Source organism: Eucyclogobius newberryi, unplaced genomic scaffold (genome assembly GCF_026437365.1).
Source record: "Eucyclogobius newberryi isolate DKJ021-1_F unplaced genomic scaffold, fEucNew1.0.hap1 SCAF_20, whole genome shotgun sequence".
Classification (NCBI taxonomy): domain Eukaryota; kingdom Metazoa; phylum Chordata; class Actinopteri; order Gobiiformes; family Gobiidae; genus Eucyclogobius; species Eucyclogobius newberryi.
This window is the reverse complement of record NW_027315835.1, coordinates 16,294,173-16,316,836: the sequence shown is the minus strand read 5'-3', so window position 1 is coordinate 16,316,836 and position 22,664 is coordinate 16,294,173. Positions and strand designations below refer to the sequence as shown.

Sequence of the window (22,664 nt, the reverse complement as noted above, 5' to 3'; positions counted from 1 at the left end):
TTTGTATTGACTTTATATTACAGTATATTGAATGATTCCAACATTTTTTATTTATTTAACCACATCTTCAGATATAATTTAGTCCGTCTCATTGTTGAGATCTACACTTTGAAAATTGTCTGTATTATTCATCGTTCTGTCTTCCCAATTAGATCAAATTATATATCCGATGCAACGTATAGGTTCCTCAAATACTTATTTACTCTTACTTGGACCACAACTTTGTACTTCTACTTGACTAATATCCATGCAAACTAACAATAATCTAATCTAATCTTACTTGATCTTACAATTTACAGCTACTCAACTCTTCTGATTGTACAATATGACGGGATTTTGGTCATTCTTCCTTATTTGTTGTCTTCCAGAACAGGCTATCTGGTGCTGGACAAGGCTCTGGACCGAGAGACGGTGGATTACTACACTCTGGTGGTTACAGCCTCAGATGGATGGCCAGATGGGGTAAGCTGCGCGATGCCAAAGATAACTGCTCATCCTGGTCAACTTGTGCCCTGGTCTCAGTGGAGTCGCACACTACAAGGCAAACTACAGCCAGAGAGCCAAGTGACCGTAGACCACAGCTGCGGCATTGTGGGAAAGAGAGTCTGGGGATACAGTATTTCAGGGAATTGCCTTTTGAGGTTTGGAGTCGCACATTTGCATATTGGCAGAGGTGGACTCATGCTAGTTACAATCACTAGTATTATTACACTTTTACTATTACTATTGCATAAGGAATGGGCGATATTGGCAAAAATGATCATCTCAATATTTTTTTTTTATGCAGTATCCCGCTAATAATAGTCTGACTACACGGTGTATTATGCCCATCCAACAGCAATATACTAAAACATGTCTTTAAACGTATTTGTTGTAACAGTTTACTGCATGTCCTCCCTTCTCTCTCATCCCCATTTCACACTCAGCTGTCTTGTCTACTAAAAAAAATCCTAAAATAAATAGTTGAGGTATGATTATGAGAACAAGCGGTAGAAAATGGATGGATGGATGGATGATTATGAGGCAAAAGTGCAGAAATATGAACTTATACCCTTATTAGGAAGTTTCCAATATAACTTTTTGTTTTTAATCAGCTGTTTTTGTAGATTTTTTAAATAAACTACTGCTACTTCAACATCCATTACCACTATTTAAACTATTACAACTACTGCTAAATTTAATGGCCCACCTCTTCAAAACTGGGAATGACAATCCCAGAGAAATGGTGTGAAATATTAGCAAATTTTTCTATTTATTGGCAAAAAAAATCCGTCAATATTGGCTGATACCGATACTGGCACCGATATATCGCCCATTGCTAGTTTTGAGCCCTATCAAATAAGATTAGTGTCACCTTCTGGGTCTTGTATTTATTTTTATTTATTTTTTTTATTTTTTTTAAGATGAGGATTTCATTGTGAAGTTCCTGTAAGTCATGGTTCATATCACACTCTCATTATTGATACAGTCTTGTAATTAACCTGGCCTGTATTATACTGCGTGGGCAGTGTGCAGAGAGAGTTAACATCGACACACACTTGTCATCGCTGTGTCCTGGATTGCAGTATCAGTGTCATTTCCTCTGCTGCCTGCGCGCTGATGATTACAGGGTTTCATCTGTGCAGAGGACATATAGTTCTGAGACATCCTTCCTTTTCACACTAGGGGACAAATGTGCAGAAAATGTGTTATTTTGAATAGTGTACAATGTTAATGTCCTTTAGGCAGCTGTTACCTAAACTTTTCATTTAGTTTTGGTTACCTTGGACATTTTAATAAGCTGATATAATCACTTTGCATATTAACTGTAGCAAATGTAAATTTTTAGTACATTTCATTTTCAAATTATAATTTATATCAATGCGTTTTACCATGGAAACTCAAAGAATCCACAGACCTGGATTTCAAAAGTGCATTCATTGAAAAAAATGAGTTGTATTATTTTTCTTTCAATTATGTAAAATATAAGTAAAATCTATTAAAGTTGAACACATGTCATAATGCAGATAGGTGTTTGTTACATCACATCATTCATCTAATCCATACTCATTTCATTTACAAGGTTCTATTATTGGATATTTATCTCAATATAAAACATTAGTTTAGTCAATTAATGGTGGATTATGCCTTAGTCAACCAAAATGTGGCCAATTATTTTATTGTGAATACAAAAATGTACCTTGACAACAGCAGAAAGGAGAACATAGAATGAGAACTGGAGATTTGTGATTGAGTTTTGGAGTTTATTTCTGCCTTTTTAAATACACTACATAGAAGTGAACTGCTGTACACTTGTGGTCTTGTGTGTGTAATTTGGTTTAATTTTGAGCCTTATAGTTCACAAACAACACATCTAACATGTTTTACTCTTTTGATACCAGCATGTAGCCCTTACTTGAACCCACAGCCACAGTGTCATTCTTTGGCCTGGCGCTGCTGTAATCATGTGGTGAGATTGAGCTGTGTGTGGCCTCTTCTAACAGGTCACTGTGTGTCTGTAGAGCACTGGCCCCTCTCCTCGCCCTGTTTTAAAAGTCAAATGTACTATTCTTTTGGCATGAAAGTCAAATGAGACCAGTGGCCGTTACTGCTGCTGTTGCTGGAGCCCTTCAATCTCTCTCCACTCTGCTCTCTGACTTTCAGCTTCATACGACTACATTATTAGGAGTGGGCTTTTCTAGCGTCTAGTTGTGTCTAGCAGTACAAATACATGTGCAACAAATATACTCCACAGACAAAATTGACTTGAGTATAAGTTTGGAGGTACGTGTTTGAAAATTTACAGTATTTTTTTTGATTAATAGATCAATGGTGTTTTTATCGACCAAAGCCTTTATTTGGTAAAACTTTAGAATAACTACATTTATTCAAAGACTTAATTGTTATTAATATGTAATTGTTGTACATTGTAAAAATGAATCAGCCTTAGTAGTAATTTCATAATTTCCGAACCCTGACCTTAATTGACTAGTTGCTAAGTCTGAATCATGCTTATAAACTATATGTTGATTATGAATTGGGTCTTTGTTCATGCTTTGTTAAGTGTAGTTATTATAAAGTGGTGCCCCTTTTGTAGTATCTGGAATAACCTCGCTGCTGCTGTCAAATTGGCTCAAGAGTTGAAAGTTATTGTGAATTTATTCTTGCATTTTTCCATTCAAATATACCATTTTCTAGTGGACTACTTCTCTCGTCTTGTCAATGCACTTTTGGTCAAATGTGAGGGAATCTTTTGCCGACCAAGAATTTATATTGACGATTTCAATCTTCAGATTTGTAAATATCTTTGCTCGAAAGCATTCATTCAAATCAAAGTCTCAGTTTTTCTAGTGAATTCTATGTCTATATTTTTGTTTGTTCAAAGCCAGCACTTAAACTCAAAACCTTAAGGCAAAATGTCACCATGAAAGTGCTGAAAATAACCCCTCAAGCCATATGAAAAGTACTCTCCAGTGTCTCCCCATTCAAAATATCGTGCAGTAGAAAGTACAGATATCTGCTCTCAAATGTAGCCAAGTAAAAGTATCCATTGTACTTAAATAAAGTACGGATAGCTGAAAAATGTTAACTTTTATTTTGTACTTTCTTGTTTTCCACCACTGATGGGGAGTTGTGTTGAAGGGTTTAATCTCTGGAAAGGGCAAATTGAAACAGAAACATCGATACGAGACTTACCGTAATATTTAGCTCTGAAATGTAATTGTGAGACATCTGCTACGTTTAATGCTGCAAAGTGCATGGCAGTGTTCCTTGTGCTCCGCTGATTGGCAAAGAGAGCTATGTGTCCTGCCTTGGCTGCTTGGTAGAAGAAAATAATGGCTTTGAATGCACTGAAGATGATTAGAAAAACACATATACCGGTACTTGTTTTCAAAGATCGCTTTTGTTTGGTTGGTAGCAGTTTGGTTGCCGCATCGTTGCCAGATCCGGTGTTGGTCAAGCGGTTCACTGACCTGTACATTAAAGAAGAAGAAAATAAAATCTAAATGGACAGCTAAGGATGTCACAATATAAGATAAGATAAGATATTCCTTTATTGTCCCACATGGGGAAATATCACATTTTAGTTTTACGATTATTGTGAGAAGAAACATCACAATTACATTCTTCACAATTGTCAGCACTAAGACCGAACAACAATTAAATCAGTAAAAGTAATGCTACTATTACATAAACAGCCAAATAAAAAGTACTTAAGATGGAGTTGGACATTTTTGCTGCATAAATTGAACTGAAATGACTCATTTTTTCCGCTTATAATTCTCACAATTATAATTTTTCAGTCCTTATCTTATTATATTGTGACCTGCATAATCTTGACGTCGCTGTTGACGACACTTATACTGCGAAAACCCTTCTTGGCAATAGTAATAACTTAGTTTAACCTTTACTTCTCGTAGTGGTGGTAATTGGCCGTACCACCTTGACGACGCCTGATCTCGTTAGACCTGGGAAGCTGAGCGGGGTTGTGCCTCGTTTGTACTTGATGGGAAAACCAGGTGCCATGGTGGGGAAAAAGCGGTTCTAGTGCAAAAAAAAATACAAAAAAACAACCCAAAATAATAGTTCTTTCTTTGCTCGACATTGTGGTCTTTTTCTAGTACTGCTAAAGCTTAAGATTATTTAAAAAAATTGTTCACCGTCATGTTAACGTGATATTTTTAGTATCAATACTTACTTGCTCAAACGGTTAGCTGGTTTTATATTAGTTTTGGTATTGATTAGTATTTGATTTTTGATACTTTGGACACACTGTTGTTGTAAGATACTTGCCTATTATGAATGTGGTGTGTGTTAGGGCTGCACAATTGCTATTTCTGTTTTTCTCTTTTTTTCATTTTTCATTTTAATGACGCTCCAAACACAACAACTGGGGACACGACCTAAGAGCAAAAAGAAAATAGCAATAATACAAATACTAATGAAAAATAACAATAATGGCACAATACGATTAAACATAAATAAAGTTACGGTAAGTCCAACGTAAACATCACATCTTATTTTTAAAATTGGTCTGTTTTCAAATCAAAATTGCTATTTCAATGGTAAATTAATTAGGAAATCCCATCTGTAACATAATTCCTTCTGCAAACATATTATTTAGGGATGAGACAATAAACAATGATGATCACCATATTACCACTACTTATGCACAATGTTCTCCACTAGATTATTGTCGTTTTACTTATCCTTACATAAAGTACAAAGTAGTATCTATTACATCTGGAAACTGTCAGCATATTATTGTTAATCTCAATTATTTGGTCACAAATGTCTTATTATGTGTAAAACCTGCAAACCCTGCAGTTTAAACCTCAACAAACATGTTCTGAAATGTCATTCTTTTATTAGTTTAGCCGTTCATATTTTCATCTTCTGTCAAATGTCAAAGCCCCTGGACGTGTTTAAAATGTGAACTTTGAACATAACCCGACTATTTACACACACACATCGCTTATCCAATCGCAATCACAATGAGATGTTTCTCCCGAACGGTTCAGCCCTAGAGTGAGAGATCGGTGGTGGTCGGCGGGGCGAACGGTGCGGACTGGCAGCTTCGCTTTCGTCAGTCGACTCGGAGTGCGGAGCGAATGAATAATGCACGTAAAGCGCTGTATAAATCCAATGCATTATTACCGTCATTATTATAATACAAGTTCTACAGCGCAACATAATCAAGGCACAGCATATTGAGTTGATACAAGTCAAGTATGGCTCTTCAAAATTAGAACGCATGAATGACGTTGCAGTATTCATTCGAAGCAGTTGCAGTAAAGTATAACTATGCATACCAAAAGTTACCGAGACACTTTTAGACAGAGTTTCATATCGCCTTCGCCTTTTCGAGCTCTAATATCCTGCGGTCCCTGCACTTCAAACACATCTACTGTCTGACCCACTCGCTCCTCGTGTCAATTCATGAAAAGGTAAAGGTGAAGTCTCTTGTGTGCGCTGAGAAGCCTTATTTAAATCCGGTGACCTTCCCGAACAAATAGCCCGACTCCTTTCAGCGCTGTGGAGTCACGAGTCGGAGGAAGAGAGAGGTGGAAATTAGATCCTTATTACTGTAACTACTGTAGCGCACACTCATATGCAATTTTAAAACATTTTTGACATATGGATACTTAGTCAATTGCTCCCTGGACCATGACAATTAGCGCATTATCTTTCTGCCCAGAAGCTTCAGAGCTGAGAAATGGGCTAAAGGTGTAATTTTTCTGCTTGACATCCCATTATGCGGTACAGAGCGAAAGTCTAGTGTTTGAGAAAGGAACAAAGAAAGGGGCATAGATGAATAAATAAGCAAAAATGCAAGAAAATAAATCAATGTAAGCAGTTTTTTTTTTTCATTTCACAACCTGTGGATTGTCTTGATTATTGGAATACTTTGGAAAACAGCATAATAAGGGTTAAACAACAATGAGCCATGCTTTTTAAACGCACACCATTCGATTTGTATAACACAACGACACGCAGCGAGTGATGAACAAAGCGTAGTGATTAAAGAACACTGATTTAACTCTTGCTGGACTAATTGTGCATTATGGAATTTTCACAGTCTGGGGTATAATACAGATTGTAAGTGCACGTTTCCATCTGTGTCACAATGTTGAAGTAGAGACTTGAAATAATCTGGTTCAAATATAATAGAATCATTTAGTTTGCTATAGAATAATTTAGATGGCACCTGTCAAAATCAACTATGATGTGCTTAGATCTCGTTTCCAAAACCAAAGTGCTGAACACACCAATGTACAATGTAAAAACAGTGAAAACAACCACTCATTTTTGCTTAATAGCCGAAGAGAAAAAGTATGTTTTTCGAATAAACTCCAAAGCTTTTAGTGAATTGTCATGTCTTACACACAAGGCAACAGAAAAGGCTCAATTTTCCTTCTATTTCCTTTTCCATTCATTCTATTTCTATTCATCCATCCAGGAAGCATAATAAGCAGGCCTGATTCAGTTTGCAGCAGGTTCCTGTTACGCCCCAAAGAGCAGAGAAACAGCAAAGTTCACGACAAGAGCAGACAACCACAGACACCACAACGACCACACTCTACAGTTCAGTCAGTGACAATAAGTCCAGGCTTCAGCCAAGAAAGCTTTTTAAAAATGATCATTAAAGCCGCTTGTCGTGAAAGTTCCGTTGTGAACCAGAGAGTCTACAATGAAGTTTAAATGCTGTGGTGAAGTCGTCGTTGGTGGTCAGTGATGGACTAATGCGTGTTGGTTTCCGATTGTTTGCTCTCCAGTAATTTGCTGATTGAATAGGATTGTCTCCAGTAGCTTAGATAATGTTGGAAGAATTGCAAATGCTCTGTGATTTAAAATATTGAGTAAGTTACCAGATTTGAAAACAGAAAGCCAATACAGAGATGAATGAAGTGATGGAGCAGAGGGATGAAGCTGTCGGCATGTGTCCCCGTATTTGCGCTGGAGAATTATTTCACGTATTGTGCTAGTTCACGCTCAAAATACTGATGGAACAAGATGAAAGCAGTTCATTTACAAAACCACAAGATGTTAATTCACAGCACGTGTCATTGCTTAGTGTTCAGTAATGAGTGTTCCAACCTACTTCATCTGGATTTGAGTTATTTTCTCCCGTTATGTTTTTAAATGTCTTGTGTTGTGTGCAGCCCAGACAATTTGACTTTGAAAATAAGTCAATTTAGCCTTTTGCAATTCAGCAGCACATTAATTTCTGATTTACATTAACTGTTTTTTTTACTCTCAGATGATTTTGTTGATCTGTAATGATTTAAAGAAGCATATTTCTGCTGAAGATGTTACCAGTGTTACCAAGGGGAGTTTATTTTACATTGTTTTGTCTTACACAATGTTTTAATTTAAATATTTACTCCAGTCAATGCCTTTGATTTATACACTTAACTGGAATAATCTAAAGCCAGTTTTTTTTAGTTTTTTATTTACTTATTTATTTTTGAATGTATTTATTTGTATAATTTTGTATGTATTTATTTGGGATTTTTTGATCACTTTGCTTCTCTTAGTGAGTATTATGTATTGTTCTAATGACGGACTATTCTTGTTGGATTTTTAACACATTGAGTGAGACCAAGTTTCTTTGCAAGAACTTTTAGTGATTTCGACAAGCACATTCCATTCCACTTCTTGGTCCACACTGCCTTTATTATACCGGACAGTTGCTCCAGTTGTGTCCATTAGTGTCCATTTTCGGGGGTTTCGTGACAGAATGATGATTTGAAAACTTGACTACGAGTCGCAGCGTCTCAGAGTCTGATGGCGTATACTTCTGGCTGATGTAAAAGGCAACTTTCTTTCGTATGGAGACAAAGGAGTCAGGAATGTTCAGTCAGACTATGAGTCAGAGATTGTGTGATATTGTTTCATCCAGGGTTATTTTGAGTTCAACATTTCCTCGGAGAAGGAGAAGAGTAAATGGGAAAAGTCTAGATGTAGTTTGTTGTTTTCCAATGAGTAATTGTGTAGTAGTTTTTGTTTGGTTTCCAGCAATGCAGCGCTGTCCTCTTCCACGCGTCCGAAACGAGATGGGAATGTAAATCTCCCGAATAAAACATTTATTCACAAATTGACCAGCAGATTACAGAGAAATGCACAGATTAAACCTATGTGCAAATGTGCCAAAGCAAATCCAGTATTTGGCAGAGGGAGCTCTCAAAAACCCAGTGCTGAGATTGTATTTTAGGCATCAAATCAATTTCATTTGATTAAAAAACAGTGCTGCAATTAGGGATGTCACAATGTCAAATTTTAGTGTTATGATTATTGTGAGAAAAAAACGTTCCATTTAACGATTATTCAGATTCTGAATGACAAAATATAGTAAATGTGACAAAAACTGTACTTATCTGATAAATAAGTACTTTATATCATCATGTATTTTTAAAAACAATGTATTGCTTCTAAAAAAGCCATGATAATAATTGTTTAGTTCTTTATATTATACTGTGACCCAAATAATCATGATTATCGATTAACCAAATGATCTTGACATCCCTAGGTTTAATCTGCTTCAACTTTACACAAAGGTCCATTAATAAAATGTATCATGTCTTCTTTTAATTGTTCTTTTGATTGTTTTGTTTATAAAGACAAAATAGGTAATTTTTTTAGCTTAACATCTGACACCAAAAACGTATATAAGTTATTACTACATTAAGGTACTACTTTGGTAACTATATATTTAAAAACAGTATACAATGGTTCTAGACACTAGTGATAATACAAAGGAAAATACTTTATTCTCGATACCACTTTTGATACTACAATGATAATTAATAACGACATTTTCAACACAAAATAATAGTACTTTGTATTATGCTAAAGTTTTGGATTGGCCAAATCTTAGCTTTAGTATTGAATAGTATCTGATTTTTATACTTTTTTACAACCCTGTTAGACACTGAACCTGAAAATGTTCTTTAATGTTAATTTAAGTCTTGGTTTTATGATACCTGTGTCTAAAAAATTCTAAAATTAAAAAAAGTATGATAAATCATTTGTATTTTTTTGTGTTTTGCCCAATTTTTACATAACTTACTTTCTCACAAAAACAAGCTGAAATAGTTGAAATTAGCTGATTTCTTTCGTTACAGTTAAGTTCCACTCCCACACCTCAGACAAACTTTTCACTGTCCTGTATTTAGAAAAGGCTATGGGAGGATGCTATGAGCCTCAGAGAGAAAATACTCGTATAGAAAGGCTGTAGAAGATTGGGTGTAGTTGGCTCGCATAGGCCCCATTAATCAGCATCACTCCAAAGGCCTTGGGTTGTCTCCATATGCGTGCGCGCTCACACACACACACAGCGTTGTCCCCCATTATTAAATGTCCTGTTGTGAGAGTGTCAGACTACAAAGTGCCTAATTGGCTATTTGGCCGGTGAATCCATCATACTGCCACAGTATGAGGGCCCTACAAACCGCCAGCTCTACTGTACCACTCGGCATTGTGGGAAGAAGGGTTTATAAAGTTTACCACGGACTACAATGTGCTGGCGTCAGGTGAAGCATCAGATCACTGTGCTGGTAAATGAAGCTCTGTTTCTGTGGGTGATTTTTGTGTGATAAAGCATCTTCAGTAATGCAAATCATTTCAATTGTACAACCGGGTGCAGAGCGGACTGTGAAGAGAAGTTACTGTGAATAGTGGGAAGATGTGCTTTTAAAAAGTAGTTCCTGCTGGTGACAAAGTGAGTATGCTGAATGTGTGGGAAGAAAGTGAGATTATGAGGGACGTGGTGATGTGTGGAAAGTGAGTTTATGGAAGCTGATATGAAAGAGCAATAAACCAAAAAGATTGGCAATTGAATGGAATCATATCAATAACACTGAAATTGTTGTTTGGAAGATATGCAAAACAGCAGAATAGCTGCAGAAAGAAATGATTAAAATAAAATAAAAACTTGCTGAATAATCTTCAAAAGCCAACAAAGGGTATGAAGTCATATCCCTTCCCTTTTTTGATACCTGGACATCAACCATTGCAGATCAAAGCTCATTTTAGATGGATTGGTAACATTTCAGATTTTTTAAAAAAGCATTATTTTTGTTGTCAATATTTCCCACACATAAGTTGAAGAAAATGCATGTCTTTTAAACTTTGTCCACAATAAAATGTTTAAAATCAAATGTATGATAACAATACTGCCCTTAAGGCTAGTTTATTTGTAGAGCACAATTGCTACATCAGGCAATTGGAAAAAAGGCGATAAAAATCACAAAACAGATAAAGACGATAGAGAGGAGTGCAAATAAAATTCCCTTCAATCAAACAAAACAGTTTAGCATAGATTTGAACATTGTCAGAGCAGAAGTCTGTCTCACATCTTTAAGAAGACTGTTTCAGATTTTAGCTGCATAAAACTGAAATGTAGATTCCCCATGTTTAGTCCTGACTCTGGCACCAGCAGGAGGCCGGTCCATGTTTAGTCCTGACTCTGGCACCAGCAGGAGGCCGGTCCATGTTTAGTCCTGACTCTGGGCACCAGCAGGAGGCCGGTCCATGTTTAGTCCTGACTCTGGCACCAGCAGGAGGCCGGTCCATGTTTAGTCCTGACTCTAGCACCAGCAGGAGGCCGGTCCATGTTTAGTCCTGACTCTGGGCACCAGCAGGAGGCCGGTCCATGTTTAGTCCTGACTCTGGGCACCAGCAGGAGGCCGGTCCATGTTTAGTCCTGACTCTGGCACCAGCAGGAGGCCGGTCCATGTTTAGTCCTGACTCTAGCACCAGCAGGAGGCCGGTCCATGTTTAGTCCTGACTCTGGCACCAGCAGGAGGCCGGTCCATGTTTAGTCCTGACTCTGGCACCAGCAGGAGGCCGGTCCCTGAGGTCCTAAGAGTCCGAGATGGTTCATATGGCACTAACATATCCAAGATGTACTTTGGTGCTAGGCCATGGAGAGACTTGCACACAAGCAGAGCTGCTTTAAAGTCTATTCTCTGAGCCACAGGAGCCAGTGCAGAGACCTGAGAACAGGACTAATGTGATGGTACTTCCTGGTTCTAGTCAGGACCCGAGCAGCAGCGTTCTGGATGAACTGCAGCTGTTTTACAGCTCGTTTGGAGAGGCCAGTGAGCGGCCGTTACAGTAGTCTAATCTAATGGAGACAAACGCATGGATAAGTCTCTCCAAGTCTGGTTTAGACACTATAATTTTGATTTTGGCAATGTTTTTTAGATGTTAAAAAGCTGCTGATGTTATTGATTTGACGTGGCTGTTAAAGTTCAAGTCTTAGTCCATTATTACCCAGAGATTTCTAACTTGATTTGTAGGTTTTAGAGTGGGAGACTGGAGGTGCCTGCTAATGATATGATTTTATAATGATTATTATAAAGAGCTTACAAATGCTGTCTCATTATGCCTGAACAACTTGACAGCCCCAGTGAGAGAACAACTGGGCTGTTTTCAATTTTATTTTCCATTATGAATAAACTATTCAATCTAAATTAATCATATCAGTGTGTGTGCTGTCTCTCTGTCAACTCTCCTAAATAAATAAAACATCTTGATTTGATCAAAAAATTAAGGCAAATATCACAGTCAAAAATAACACACTTGATGAAAACATGCTGTAGTACAAAACTGCAAAGTGGAAGTTGCAGCGTTTTCAAAGAGTTCTTTAAACAACCTGATATGGGCCTTGTTAACAAAATCAGTGATTTATAGAATATTGTACAAATTTCAACCTCATGCCAACCTTTATTTGTCTTTTAACAATGTCGGTCAGCTGCTTTTCAATTCCCGCTTAACCGGTATGAGTCCGGCTCCCCCTGAACTGACTTCAGACACCAGGGGAGTTCGAGCATCTAAATCCTTTATGAGCAACACTAAAGACTTGGCAGCGGGCCCTTATCAGCATAGATAATAAAATATGAAGTCGGGGAGTCTTGGAAAATGGTATCCCTGTGCTTCCCATTCTCTACCTAGGTATATACATAAACTGTCAAACATGAACTGCTGACCTCAGATTACATTAACACTACATTTTGCTATCCATTCATGTGTTCAATTCATTCACATTCAGTTCTCCTCAGTTTCCAACGTATCTTCTATCTATCAGTCTCTATGTGGCGTATGATCTTATTAAAGTTACATAAGACGTCTGTGGCCTCCCGATGTTCAGTTCCTCCCGTGTTGAAAGTGCATTCAGGAAGTGTGATTACTCCAACTATAGCCATGAGCTCTAGAGATCTTAAATAATGGGCAGTGCTCCGTTTTGGCTGTGAAATGTTAACAGTATGGCATTGTAGACATAAATATAGCATATTACTGCATTTATAGCAACATATATCTTAACATTTGGGTAGAAAAATTCTCTACATAGGAATAAATCCTGAACATGTTATAATGCCATAATCCCTTAAGATGAAAACAGCATGGTCACAAATAGAAACACGTCATTTTCATTTAATGGACACATATTATGCTAAATTGAGCTTTTATCATATCATCACATTGTTCCTCATTAAATCCTGGAGATGTATTTAGCTTCATTCACTTTAGTTTGATAAATCCTGGTTAGTAAGTCCTCTGCCCTCTGAGCGTCAAAAAAACCTCAAACACACACATTTTAAATGTAACTGGGCTCACGCCAGATGAATCTGTATCTCTGATTTGAGTTCTTCATATGAATCAATCCAGGAAGGCTCTCGCCGAAAGCCGTCAGGATGTTAAAAAACGTTGATAACAGTGGAAGAAGCAGAGAAATCTAAATTGTGTTAAATCCAGTGTTCAGAAAAGCTCAGTCCTCTTCCTCATGCACAAATGTACAAAGCCCCATTGTGTGCACGTTTTTGAAAAACCAAATAGGCACCGCCACGATTGTTTTGGTTTAGCCGTTTTGACTTCTGCCCAAACCACAATGATGCTCTGTGATTGGTTCCACTCCCACCTGTGAGCCCTAAATGCCATGTGATTGGCTCATTTTCCACCGGTGTGGACTGTGAATCAGCGGGAGCCTAACAAGATGGATTCATAAGAGTTTGTGAAATCATAAAAATCATGAAAACTCCAAGAACTTCTTCTGCTTTTGTTCTGAGCATTTCTGATGCCAAATCACATTCATTACAACTGTGTGGCTGCATTAGCATGTTGGAAGCAAGCTAGGTTTGTTTATCTCCCGAAACGTAATTCCCTCTGCAGCCACTAGAAGGGGCTCTAAGTCAATTCCTGATGTTGAAACTCCTTAAACTTCATGTGGGCATTTGGTTCTAAAACATGAGTACCACATTTACCCAAAAGCATGTTTGATAAAGGCCAAATAATGCAAACAATGTATAATTTGTGTCCTTTATATCAACTTATGCAGTGTTTAGTGTTAGAGGTTGATTCATATACATTAGGTTGCAGATAAAGCCGTACGTTTTGCTTATGCACATCTTTACAGAATGGACCCACACATATTTATTGTACATACAAATACTGAAACTACCATCTTGAATACATACTTGCTATGAATCAAACTTGCAAGAGATTAGTAGAGTACTAAGCTCGGTAAACTGTTTTGTTCGCCTACATGGAACGCTATGCCACAAAAGACAATCTGCATTTCTAAAAATCTTTCTAACAAATAACTGACTGCCTAGAAAACAATTAGCCATATGCTAAACACAAGTCAAGCCAAATATCCTGTTTGATGTAAAATACTACGAAGCATCCGGGGAACAGAACTTGGAACAGAAGCCGACATTAACAAACCAAATTTGTATTTTTATTTGCAGTTACAGACGTACATCAGACAAAATTGCAATAGTTGTGTAAATGTGTATGTTTTGCTTGCAGACGTCCACCGCCACTGTGAAGATTATTGTCACGGACGTGAATGACAACGACCCACTGTTTGATTTCTCCCTACCAATCAACCTCACCGTCATCGAGGAGAAGGACAGCGCCTACGTCGGACAAGTCAAGGTACGTTAGAAAAATATATGTTCAGTTGGTATCTTTACATTTATTTGACCAGTTACATTGTGTTTTTAAATGTTATTTTCAAGCTTGCATGACATTTTGAATATAATTTTGTTATAATAGGGTTTATTTTCCTTTTTCAGTTATTAAAACAGTCCTGAAGACAACTAAATTAATGGAAAAATCGAGTTTATATAAGCAATCAAATCTAGCTCGATAAAAAGTGCTAAAATCAGGATTGTTTTGCAGTGTTGTTGTCGTTTTTATGTCTTTTCACAATAGTTATTTCAACACAATTGGTATAATTTCAAACCAGGACAGAGCTTGTGTTCAGAACTCTATTTGCATGCCGTTTTCAAAGTGTATCAAACTATAATTAGTTCACCGGAGTGATAAAAGCCTGCAAAACATCAACAAAACACAATGTTAACTTAAACTATATCATTCATAGCAAAAACTAGTTTAGATGATTGTAACTAAGATATATTTAAAACTCACTGAAAAACTCAGGTTTGCTTTGTATTTTCCCAAAAACCTTTCACAATAACAAATGACTGAGGTAATCAGTCCATCTAACAATTAGAATGGCGCCTGACAATAAATGCCCTTGTATTTTGTATGCTCGCTTTGTACTAATCCCTTTTCTCGATGCGGCGTCATAAACTGCGGACGATCTCAGATTATGATTTATTTGTGCGTATCAATAATTCCTCACAGCATCTGCATCACCGTGGGATCCCCAAAAACTGCATACGCCTGTTTTGTTGTCTACTTAGATTTTCATACAGAAAGTCAGCACATTTCCAACACTACTCTGCGTACATACAAGATTTGTCCTGTTTTAGATACAAAGTATTAGGTGTTATTTTTTATTCATTTTGTATACATATTTTTTTAGCTTTTTAGTGAGACAAACAATAAGAATATAACCACATAAAAAATACACAAAAACGACAACAACAAAAAAAGACTATATATATATATATATATATATATATATATATATATATATATATATATATATATATATATATATATATATATATAATTATATATATATATATATATATATATATATATATATATATATATATATATATATATATATATATATATATATATATATATATATATATATATATATATATATAATTAGCTGTTCCTAAAGATCTAAAAATCTCTTTGGAAGCTTTTCATTTGCCTTTTCTATTAGGCTGCCCCAAATAAAATTGTCTGTTTGCTGTAACCCGACTCACCATTTTTCAAGTTGGTTGGTTGGTAGGTAAATTCTTATTTTTTTTTACTTTGAAGGCAAAAATAAAGATCCAAATTTTGCCATTTTTTGACTCGGAGTGACCACCAGGGGTCAGGCTTCAACAGTCAATGACGGAAAACGTCTCGATCAACCCGATTCTAAGATATTTCAATCAAACTTTGTACGCCGTTATCCTTTATTTTGGTAGCGAATGCGGGCGCCGCCATGTTTGTTGTAATGACGCTGCTGGGCGTGTTTCCCACCCAGAATGCAATGCGCAAGTCAAATTTAAATGAAGCCACACCATGACGCAGAACGATATGAGCGGTGGCCAGTCCAGTGACGCTGACAGAGGCAAATCAACAACTAAAAGATAATATGGGTTCTCTCCTGCATGGTTTGTTTAATACAGGAGTAAATGGATGACCGAAACTGATGATGCGTATGCGTGCGCAATGCGTTATTTGTCCCTTGAGACGAAGTATACCAGCGCTATTCTACACGGCGCTTTAGGAAAGACCAGTGAGTCTGTGAAAAAAATGCAAATTTTTTTTTTTTAGTCGGCTAGTTTTATACCGGGTCTGTCGGGTCACGGCAAACAGACATATTATTTTGCTCAGCCTTGTGTTTAATAAGTATATGCACGCGTTACACAACTTCTAATTAAAAGCAGTCATTGTAATCTTTCACAATGGGGAACAGGGATTTCTAATAAGAGCTGTCAGACATGTGCCGACCTAGTAATTACAAGCGAGCATCATAAAGCAAAACGGTCTATGCAAATGTGCAGGTGAACAATATTTTTAGTCAGACAATTGTGTTCTTGTCTTTTCTCATTTCTGTTAACTACATGCTGTTTAATCAGTCGCTTCTTTGTAATCCCTTTACCGCGTAGTCAAGAGGGACCATGTGCTGCTGTTGTCATTGCAGCAATAAGCAGGGTCGTTTTAGTGTTGTATCGAAGATGGCTTTGGCCGCCAAGTCGCTACAATCACACTGTACTCTCACAATTCTGCAAAGATTAAAGCAATTTACTCAGTTACAAGTACAAGTACTGCTGCTGAAAGTGTACTGAAGTAAAAGCGGTTCAAAGTACTTTACACAACAGGAAAATATGCATTAAAATAAAAATACAAACAGATAAAAACATACATAATACCTCAAAATGGTATCAAGGACGCATACCGTATTTTCCGGACTATAAGTAGTTTTGGTGCGACTTATACTTATATTTATACTTATATACTCCGGAGCAACTTATATGTGATGTTATCTGTTATTTTCACACTTGCAACCTTATTTCATACTCCAGTGCAATAAATATATGTTTTTTTCTTCTCTATTATGCATTTTTTGGATGGTGCGACTAACACTCCGGTGCAACTTATAGTGCGAAAAATACGGTAATACAATGAATACTACTCAAAGTACTAGTTCTTTTTTCGAACTTTAGTAGCAATTTAGATTTGTCTTCTTTTTTTCGCTCCAAAAGTTGGTCAATTATCTGAATTAAGTTGTTTTCAACAGCAATTTGCATATTCTTTGAGCCTTGAACAATCAGCGTTGGCAATGAGGTGTCGTTATGTGTAGAAAAGAGCAGACACAACGACGAAACAACCGTGCATTATGACAATTGGGATTCAAGCTATATATAGGATGAATTTTAATCAAAGAAAAACAGTCTACTCAAATACATAAAAAAGTCCACCCAATTACAGTCATGTGAGTATTTGTAATAAGTTTTAGTTTATCCCAACTTTTGTGTTTGGAACAATTTTACAGTCTGCTTTTGTTCAGTTTTGTATTGCTTATGGTATCGTTGACCGAATCCTGTGCTTGGCATAGTTGTGTTAGTTCGGGTTTCGGTCCTAAGAAAGTAAACTCCACACGCTGCAGTTAGTATTAGTTGTGTTTCCATAAATAGAACGCAATTTTTGCAATGTTGTGCACTAATGTGGAGTTTTGGACATGATCCTCACAGCCATTGACACAGTGAATCCATTGACTTCCATGTGGTTGTGTGGCATCATTAAAAACAAGGCGTAAAAGTTGCCAAACAAGCCTGCTAAAAAGTGCTTTTTTGGTCATATACTTCAACTACAATACTTTTTGGCAATATACCGCTCCTGAATAAAAGCTGCTCCAACGGAATTTACAAAGAAAGAACTTTTACATATACAGGCCGCACCTGATAATAAGCCGCAGGTTCTACCTTGTAATGAGATATTTACAAACAATGGTTGTCTTTTTCTTGATTATAATAAACACACAGCATTTTATAGTTTAACAAACAGATAACACGTCTGAGCTGTCCATACTGTCCCTTTTGCTTCTCAGTCATCATTTTAAACACTCCTCATTTGTATTTTCCACTCTTGGTTGTAAGTTTAGTTTGCCAAAATGTGCCGTACAACATTCATTTTGACAACATGATTTCTATTATAGAATAGTTTTCCACATAGCTGACAATTCAATGTGTTATAGTTAAGTACAGCTTCAGACTGAACCAAGAACCCAGTTTGCTATAAAGTTAGTTACAGAGTTTTCATGCACATTTCTCTTTTTATTCCTAAATACACAAACCAAATCATTCACTTTAGACCAAATGTTTTTGTTGACATTTCCCCCCCATTACCAGACTGATTCACTGTGACAGCCCCAATTGAAAGGCTAAAGTCTAATGATCGCAATCATTCAAACAGTGTTTCCAATGGAGCGTATCTTGTCTCCGTGGAGATATTAATGCACTGCTTGGAATGTTCCACAGCAAAGCATTAAACACATCCAACAAGACAAGCAGGTGACACGCCCAGGCTAAGTTACAGCTTAGACCGACGGAGAATGCCTTTTTTCTTAGCAATAAAAACATCTGTAATTTGAATAAACACAGGATATACATGTTTAATGCAATTCTCTGGAACGTTCCATGTAAAGGAATAACATGAGGGGCTTTTCTAATACTATATTCAGTGGGCAGAAGCAGGACTCTTCACTTGGATCCCTCTCTGTATCCTCGCACACAGACCATTGGCCCCGCTCCAAAGCTAATAACTGTCTGCAGCACACCATTCCCCAGTCAGGGGTCGTGGCTAAATATGACACTTTGATAGGCTGTGATCTTTGGAGACGCTCCCTGCCTTTGGTGACTCCCTGGATTTGTTCCAGGTTTAATAACTCGCCTTTACTCACCCGTGTCAGGGCTCTTTGATCACTGCGCCACAATGCCAGCCACTAAATGTTAATTAAACCTCTTGCACAAATTCTAGCATTGCCTCTATCATAAATACACCAGGCCACGTGTACGCCGCTATATCTTCGGTCCGCTCCTGCGTGTCGCACTTTTATTTAAGGCTGTGGGCATTTTTCCAAGTTTATTTCAAAGCTAAATTAATTCCACCCAGTCAATTGGAAAGGTGGGTCGCAATGAGTTACAATGATGGGGCTGTGCAATTCCAACTCCGGCCAGAACTGTTATTTTATTCATTCATGTAATAGGGACAATTCACATAAATGAACATCTGTGTTGATATATCGCTTTCCATCCACGGTCCCAAGGAAGGTAATAAAACAAAATACTTAATGCACATAGGTGATTAGGACAGCACAAGGCCACGCACTTTGCCCATGTTTGAAAGTGGTAAATTAAACAATCATCTATCATGTTTAAGCGACAAGTTTTAGAATGCTCTCTATGTTAGTCGAGGTTGAAGATGCTCGTTGGAAACTGGGAGAACACATTTATAAGGAGAAAGCAGGAGCCAAGGCACTCCTTATGTGATAAAAAATATAAAACGCATCGATTTTATCTAGGCTGAGTCATTAATTACTTATTACTTATTAAAACATTTTAAAAGCATGTGCCGCAAGAAATCAGTCATATACTGCGTTTTTATATCAGTGTGTACAGTTGTATGAGATTTTGTTAGATTTTATGTTATGGAAAATGATTTGGAAATGTGAACGTAACTTGCCTAATGCGTTATTGTTTAGGTTTTACCATTTTGGAGGACTACTTTATACTTCTATTCATGTAGTACAAATGCTCTTATATTAAAGGTGTACTAGATGAGTTCTCTGGTGGAGGGTCTGCCACGTGGGTGTCTCCAAGGAGATTGGTCTGGAATATTCCACAGTATGACATTTGACTTATGTGTCTTGCATTGTCACAAGCTAATCATGAGAACTAAAACAATAGAAATTGAGACTATTTATGAATACAAAAATTTGATTCAACATTTAGTGAAAAAATGATGTTTATCTGCCAGCTTTTGTCAAATTCACTTTATTTTGGATTCAGAAACTTTGATTTCTTTAAGCTGGTCACAAACGTAAAGATTTCACTGTTGCCGTTAAATCAAGATGTTTTTTCTCACAATAATGATCACACTAAATGTTTATATTGTGACACCCTGCTTGTCTCCATGGAGATATATATTCATTTGATGGAGCATCCCAGGCAAAGCGCTAACATCTCCATGGAGACAAGCAGCTGGCCGACCCTCCAACCAGTTACCTTTAACTATCCACCTTTGGTCAACTGGTCTAATCCGTGATACAGCATTTCACAAGTCCTTCTGTAATTTTATGAGCGGGCATGAGTCCAAACAGACGGCACATCCCTCTGCGGACGCTCCAAGACACGATTCCAGGCGGCGTTCCAAAACCCGGGTCCTGCCTGGTATTAAACAGATTTCCGGAAGAATGAATAGGCCTGACCTTGGTTTTGCCGACGCTGGGCGAGCTTGAAAAGGATGGAAATGGGAAGAGAGAGGAACGAGAGACGGAGAAACGATGCAGCTCATTCTTAATCTGAATTTCATGAGTTTAAGACATGGCTTCTATTTTACAGCGAGAGAACCATATTCAAATAGGAACTCTGGTGGAATATAGAGAGGCAGTGACCAGCGCATTCCTCAACTTCAAACGTGAAGCTCTGAGGCAGTGAGCCGAATATTTACTGTACTTGAGTTTTACTACTTGAATCTCTACCTCTATTCTTAGTTTTACTGTCTAGAAGGGCCCTTTCATTCACAGAAAGTAACTTTTATTTCATTATAGTTTCATTTATTTGTGCAGGGGGGGAAATGGTTGTCCAATTATTTTTGAATATATTATTGTACTGGCAAATATTTCCACATCTACTCTTTATTTAGTTTATGAGACTGTAGATATAACAACATATATGAAAAAAATAAATTAAATTACATTTTAAAAACAAATATATATATATATATATATATATATATATATATATATATATATATATATATATATATATATATATATATATATATATATATATATATATATATTAATGAATGTGACAGTGCAAATAAGATTTGATGTTAAACTTTTTGTCATAACTTTTCTCTATCTTAAAATAAAAACACAATTTTGACGGTTTCAGTTTGCCTATTTTGGAATGTTTATTGATCCTTTTTAGGCTTTTCATATCACATTTTCTCATGCGCTGTGTCAAACTCAACCATAATCAGCTTTTAATTGTGTTGCAACTGTATTTCCTCATCATTAGTTTACTCAAAGTTGTATTTTGTTTGATTCCTGCACGCTTGAGTTAATCTTGAGTTAATGCTAGTTAATGTCTTCACCTATCCCCGCCCACATCCCTGTACTCAGTTGCAATTATTTGAAAAATGAAGGCTCAGAGCGACACATGCAGCCCAAAATAAAAGCACATCAATTACAATCTGCTCTTTGTTACAGTGAAATGCCAAGTTCTGCCATTTCTATAAATAATAAAATGGCATAATGTCTTCTTTAAGGACAGCATTTCTTTTCTGTTTTTAGAACACCAGTCAGTTCTGTACATAAAGTCCCATGTGGCCCCTCTTCACTGACCCCCTCTGTCTGAACATAAAGTAATGAATGCAGATACCATTACTGAAATAACACATAACTTTAAACTCCATAAACCATTTTAAAAACACACATTTAAAATGATTATTCTCTCCAAAGATACAAGTAAATGCGCTAATTCCTTTTAATAGTCTCTCTTCCTTCCACTTTAGATGAGCATCCAAAAGTGGTATTTAAAAGCGCAATGACAGTTAATAGGACCACAGTTATCCCTGAAAACTTGTCCTGTTAAATGTCTCCTCACTGGGCTAATTACATGTCAAGATGGCTACGCTCTGCCCCAGAATGTCCTGAGCACCTGCAGCCTCAGTGGAATGAGTCACTGAAACCTCCTGCCGCACTTTCCACTGAAACACTGTGAAAAACTGAAACTTTCGGCCTGACTTTATTGCCTATCCCTATCAGAAGTGAGAGCGGGAGAAATTGCTTTAATGATACCAGTTATATTTTGATTCAACGCTGCACTTTTAAATTGCGCCCGTGGGAAACTAGAAAGGCACACGCAGACCACCAACTGGGTCAAGGGTAAAAGATTGGACGACTGCGCCACATTGCTCTTTTAAAATTACTTTGGCGAAAAAGTGTCCCTATATTTGTGGTGAGAGTTGAGCCCTATTCAGACAGGATCAGGTTTAGCTAGGGCAGAGCTTCTCAAAGTGTGGGGCGCGCCCGTTTGGGGGGGTGCAGAGCTGTGCAATAGAGACAATTCCAACACATAGTTCAGCTCTAGATATGAGAAAACACTGTCTCTCCTCTGTCCTTCCTCTGTCTCTCCTCTGTCCCTTCTCTGTCTCTCCTCTGTATCATCAGTGTCCCTCCTCTGTCTCTTCTCTGTCCCTCCTCTGTCTGTCATCTGTCCCTCATCTGTCTCTCCTCTGTCTGTCTTCTGTCCCTCCTCTGTCTCTCCTCTGTCTCATCTCTGTCTCATCTCTGTCTCTCCTCTGTCCCTTCTCTGTCTCTCCTCTGTATCATCAGTGTCCCTCCTCTGTCTCTTCTATGTCCCTCCTCTGTCTCTCCTCTGTCCTTCCTCTGTCTCTCCTCTGTCCCTCCTCTGTCTCTCCTCTGTTCCTCCTCTGTCTCTCCTCTGTCCCTCATCTGTCTCTCCTCTGTCTGT

At 37.3% G+C, this 22,664-nt stretch overlaps 1 protein-coding gene across 1 annotated transcript in view; it reads left to right on the top strand.

Annotated features, from left to right (window-relative positions):
• pcdh15b (protocadherin-related 15b) overlaps positions 1-22,664 on the top strand; it is a 265,006-nt gene that overhangs the window by 146,663 nt on the left and 95,679 nt on the right. The window contains exons 19-20 of the mRNA XM_072456250.1: positions 369-462; positions 14,293-14,421. Coding sequence (XP_072312351.1) covers positions 369-462; positions 14,293-14,421 — 223 coding nt within the window. The remainder of the gene's footprint in view (positions 1-368; positions 463-14,292; positions 14,422-22,664) is intronic.